Below are 5,055 nucleotides of genomic sequence, written 5' to 3' on the forward strand. Positions count from 1 at the left end.
AATGCTTGTTTTAGTTCTGAGTGTTATATTACAGATTTCTTTTGCTTCCTGGCTGTTTTTGTTCAGGAATGTGTGTGAATTGGGCTTCATAGATATGTCATGAAATTCATGTTCTCATATTTTGCAATAACTCTTTATGAACCTGTTAATCTTTTTCTTGTTCTGTCCTGTGGGGCTGGGTGTTTTTTAAGAGCCCTAGTTTAGTGCGCCCTCTTCTGTCAACACTGAAAAGTCCAGACACTTCGAAGGATTTGTTTGTTTTGAGTGGGGGAGGAGCGTGGGTCCTCTGATCTTGTTCCTCTTTCGGAACTTGTGAAATTTCTCCATTTGTTTCCCCTTTTATACTCAAATGCCAAAGCATAATCCCTTCCCTTCCCTTCCACCTCTTTGCTCCCCAGAATTGACGTGTTTCAAAGGTTGTGTTTCAAAAATCCTATAGATAACTTCCAGTCTCTTCACTTAGTCCAAGCTCTAACCTACTCCAGACACTTGTTAACATTTGCAGACTTAGCTTCTGTTTCCTGGAACTGAACACTTACTGGTTTGGCAATGGCTTGCCCAGATCACATGTCAAGTTACTGCAGCAGCTCCAGCTTGGGACAGACCTCCTCCTGACCAGCTCTGCCACAGCCCCACTTGTCCTGAGCCCTTGTTTCCTTCCCTCGCCCACCCCAAACAGGAGGGGAAGATTGGGTGCCCAAGAGGCAGGGGCCAAACAGCCCCGTTCCCCAGAGCAGAAAGGCCCACGCCTCTGGCTGTCCACCCAGCACTCACGAATGCTGCTCTTGCAGCCTCTGGGGGACATCCAGGGCAGGGAGCGGTGAGGACGCGGCCCTGTGGTAATGGAAACCTGCTCCACGATGACAAAACATGATTACCAACCAGCTGGGTGACTGTTGGAAAATCACTCAACCCCTCTAGCCTACAGATTTCCTCATCTGTGGGGCCCTGCTGAGCTGTTGCAAGGATGAAGTGAGGCAACGTGTGTGGAAAACAGCTTGGTGACTAGTAGCAGAGTTGGCCTTAATACATCTGAATTCTAAGTATCTTGCATATTTGGAAAAAGGACTAGGGGAACTGTCTCCTTACCTGGCACGATTCTTAGGTCCACAGAGTGGGCTTATCCCTGGGTTGGGAATTTTCCCTGGAGGAGGGCATGGCAACCCACTCCAGTATTCTTCCTTGGAGAATCCCATGGACTGAGGAGCCTGGAAGGCTGCAGTGAGGCAAAGTCGTCCTAATTTCAGCCCAGATCATGGGAGGTCTGTTCCATCAGCCCCCAAACCTTACTAGCAGATCCTTCCGAGTTGGCTCCAATCAACACAACCCAGGAACCCCTTCGCTAGGGCAGGGACCACCAGGCTGCTGCAGCTTCCTCTCACTGCTTCTCCCATTGGCCCACCATCCTAGCTAAACTAAGCTCGGGGTGCAGGGACCTTGCAAAGCTCTGGAGTTGAAAAACACTGGCTCACAGGTCAGGTTCAAGCTCAGCTTCATTTCCATTCCTAAGTTGCTGGGTGGTTTGGGGCAAGGGTTTTCCCTCTCTGGGAAGCAAAGATGTGGCTCTTTTTTCTTCTACCTCCTGGGCAGGGATTCTAGAGAATGCTAGGCATATCTGGGCAGGAAGGAAGTTTGATGCCCTGCAGTCTGGGGGTTCCATAGCTTGGAAACTCTCCTAGAGCCTCTGAACCCCATCCCAGATGCCTGCCCCCAACCAGGTCCCAAAAGGAAACAAACCAGTCAGTGCTGTTAGCCAATGTAATTTTTTGTGTTTTAAAGAAAGGAGCCACAGCGCTGTGTCCTCGTTCTCAGCAGCCCTTCCTGGGCAAGAGCCTGCAAAGGCCACAGTCCTGCGGCCCGCTCCCCCCACCCAGCCTGGCTCCTGGGCTCAGCCATCTGCTGACAGCCCACGGAGGTAGTCCCCCGCCAGGGGCAGCACGGCCCAGTCGTCAGTCCGCAGGGCCACAGGCACTCCGTCCGCCTGGGCTGCCTCCAGCCGCAGCAGCAACCGCGAGTCCGGGGGCAGACGGATGGCTATAAGGTAGCTGACAGGGGGTTGGGCCACCACCACAAAGGGCTCCAGGTGGTGGGACACCAAGGCCTCCAGCCCCCCTGGCCCGAGAGGGCACCACAAGCGACTCTCGGTGCCCTTCGGCAGACAGGAGCCCCAGAGCTCCTCAAAGAAGTCCAGCTGGGCCCCCTCGGGGGGCCGGGGGAAAGGCAGGAAGAGGTCAGCGAAGGTCACAAGCAGGGGTGGCAGGTGAGTGTGGCAGGTGAGGCCGCTGGGTGTGGTATAGAGGGCACGCACAGTCAGCCTCGCAGGAGCTGGGCGTCGGGGCTGCAGAGGCAGGAGCAGAGGGCGGGTGGGGCGGCCAGGACACAGACAGGGCACGTGGACAGCCCCCAAGGGTGCGTAGACCTGTCCTTCCACACGGAAGCGCAGCTCCAGAGAATACACCGGTTCTAGCACCTCCACCTGGAGCCGCAGCACCGGGACTGGGCCCTCGGCTCTGCGAGGACCCACACTTAGCCGAACCGGGGCCGGAGCCTCCTGCACCATCAGCGCTGCAGCAAAGCCCTGGTTCTCGGCCACCAGTGAGGAGGCCAGTGCAGGTGCAGCAAGGGAGGGGCCCAGGGCTACCCCCAGCTTGGGCCCTGCCAGGTGGGCCAGAAGGATGTAGTAGAGACGTGCATGGTCCTGCCCATCAGGGTCCTCCAGTTGCCTGGCCAGCGCCTGCAGCAAATCCGCCAGGCCTCCCCCAACGCCGGCCCGCAGCAGGGCCCGGCAGACCCGTAGCAGGGCCTGCTGGAGGCCCCAGTCCGTGCAGTGGGTGGCTGCAGCCCGCAGAAAGCTGAGGGTGGCACTCTGGGCATCCCCGTCTGCCACCCTGGCCAGCATCTGCAGGTGCCAACGGAGGGCCTCCTCTCTGCCTGGCCTGGACACCACCTCCTGCCGCAAGGCCACCCTCAAGGGTTCCTGCAGCTCAGGGCCCACTTGATCCAGGAGATCTACGAAATGGGGAGCCAGTGCAGGCCGGGTTCGGTACAACTGGGCCAGTCCCTGGGTCAAAGGTGTCAGTACTACAGGCTGCCCAGCCAGGCAGTGAGCAACTAAGTATGAGGCCTGGAAGCAGAGAGTAGCCAAGGCCCGGGGGCCGCCGTCCAGGGCTGCCCTCTGCCGCAGGCCAGCCAGGAGCTCCTCCAGATAGTGCCGGGGACTCTGATCCTGGCCCTTTTCCTCCTTTTCTTCATCTTCCACACAGAGCAGACACAGCAGGTGCAGGCGGGCCAAGAGGGCCATCGGCTCATGCAGGAGGCTGGGCAGGAGGCCACGGCAGAGCTGGGACCCCAGCAACAGTGGGGCGGCCTCCTCATCTGTGGGTCCCAGCGGCCAGTTCTCAGGAAAGTTCAAGAGACAGTGCAGGTAGAAGAGATGGATGGGCAGGGGCAGGGCCGGGTGCTGAGCAGCCAAGGTGAGCCGACGAAGCAGCAAGGCCTCGTCCTGGGCCGTGAACAGGGCCTCGCCGAAGGCTGCCTTCAGGGCCAGCATGGCGTGCAGCAGTGTCAGCTGGGCTGTGCCCAGCAGCCGTACCAGCTGTGGCTTGAAGAGCACTGGTGGCTGTCCCCGAAGACCCCGCAGGGCCCAGCCCAGGAGCCACAGAAGCTGGGCCTGGGCCACAGGAGTGAGCAGGTAGGAGGAGTCCAGAAGCTGGGCCACAGTGGCCCGCAGCTCCCGGGCCTCCTCGGGACTGAGCTCCAGCGCCGCAAGGCCACACTCGCCCTCCTCAGCCGCCGGCCAACTGGGTGCCTGGGGCTGAAGGTGGACCTCACCCTCCTCAGCTAGCGTCCAGTTCCAGGGACCACCCTCCATGGAAGAGTCCCCAGCCGTGAGCAGGCCCTGCAGGCCGGCTCCGGCCCTGGCTTGTATCACCAAGGCGTTTCGCAGAGCAAGTGCCAGCAGCAGGCTGAGGGGCTGGGCCGGGCCCTCGCGTCCCAGCAGGGCCCGCAGCAGCCCCAGGCAGCCCCCCAGCAGCCCGGGCCGGCAGCTCTCCAGTTCCCGCAGGCACTCCCACGCTGTGGCCTGCAGGGGCCGCTGTTCCGAGGCAGGGCCGAAGCTTCGCCCCAGGTCGCGACCCGAGGCCAAGCCCAGCAGCAGGGGCAGGAGCCGACCGGAGGCTCCCGAGGCGGGGCTCAGCGCACCTCCTGCCACCAAGGCTGTGGTGGCCGCCAGCAGCAGGGGCCGCCGCAGAGCTGAGGGCCGCGGGGGTAGGAGGACCAGAGTGTCCAACAGAGACGTGGCGGCTGCTTCGGCAGCAGGGGCGTCCGGCCACAGCTGGGCTGAGTACTCCAAGCTCAGAGCCAGCAGGGCAACCTGGAGATGGGGGAGGGCGTGGGGTGGGCATCACGAAGTTGAGGGTCGGGACCCGGTGCGCTGGGATCAACACCTGGGACCAGGGCTCGGGCGGGGGGGCCTACCTTCATCGGCTCGCTCAGCTTCTCACTCCTCAAGTCGCTTAGCAGGTCACGACCCAGATCCTCACCCTCGGGACCTGCCATGAAGGCGGACGGGCTGGCCCGGAAGGTGCCCAGGCGCTGGGCCCAGGTTTCCCGGCTGAAAGGCCCCATGGTCGGGCACACAGATCCCTCTAGAGAGAGGCGAGGGAGGAGGGTCAGACGTGCGGGCCAGGACCGCGCAGGGCCCCAGGGCCGCTAGAGGGCGCGCGAGCCGATGCGCAGACCCCAGAGGGGCCGCCCTCGGCCGCGCTCAGACACCAGCGAGAACCCCGCACCCGGGTCCCGAGATGAAACCCAGAGGCTTCGGGGGTGACGCTGGGGCGGGCTGCCAGGGTCCCCGCGGGGCAAGAGCGCGGGGAGCAGGGGCGGGGGCGCCGGGCGGGCCGCTGGCGCGGGGTGCGTGCCGAGAGCTCATTAGGCCACCTGCCCGCAACCGGCACCGAAACCACAGCACCGCCCCGGCCCCCGGCGCCCGCGGTAACGGACCGGCCCTCTCACCCTGCCTGACTCAGCTGACGCTGGCGCTGGGGACTGCCGGCT

At 62.2% G+C, this 5,055-nt stretch overlaps 1 protein-coding gene across 2 annotated transcripts; it reads right to left on the bottom strand.

The window, feature by feature from the left end:
- Positions 1-1,750: 1,750 nt before the first annotated feature.
- AP5B1 (adaptor related protein complex 5 subunit beta 1) lies at positions 1,751-5,055 on the bottom strand. 2 transcript variants are annotated; one of them, XM_052661938.1, is made up of 3 exons: positions 5,014-5,055; positions 4,477-4,644; positions 1,751-4,372 (listed from the first exon to the last, which is right to left on the bottom strand). In XM_052661938.1, exons 2-3 carry the CDS (start codon positions 4,624-4,626, stop codon positions 1,889-1,891), a joined length of 2,634 nt encoding a protein of 877 aa, XP_052517898.1. In that variant the 5' UTR covers positions 4,627-4,644; positions 5,014-5,055; the 3' UTR covers positions 1,751-1,888. The 2 variants fall into 2 exon arrangements, with proteins under 2 accessions (XP_052517898.1, XP_052517897.1); XM_052661937.1 differs by lacking the exon at positions 5,014-5,055 and having other exon boundaries at positions 4,477-5,013.

The sequence above is a fragment of the Budorcas taxicolor genome, chromosome 25, assembly GCF_023091745.1.
Source record: "Budorcas taxicolor isolate Tak-1 chromosome 25, Takin1.1, whole genome shotgun sequence".
In the NCBI taxonomy this organism is placed as follows: Eukaryota; Metazoa; Chordata; class Mammalia; order Artiodactyla; family Bovidae; genus Budorcas; species Budorcas taxicolor.

What these genes read in the sequence shown, in the direction of transcription:
- AP5B1 (XM_052661938.1), bottom strand. Translation starts at nt 4,626, where the DNA reads ATGGGGCCTTTCAGCCGGGAAACCTGGGCCCAGCGCCTGGGCACCTTC. An exon ending in AGCTGAGCGAGCCGATGAAG is followed by an intron (nt 4,373 to 4,476) that starts GTAGGCCCCCCC and finishes CCCCATCTCCAG; the next exon opens with GTTGCCCTGCTGGCTCTGAG.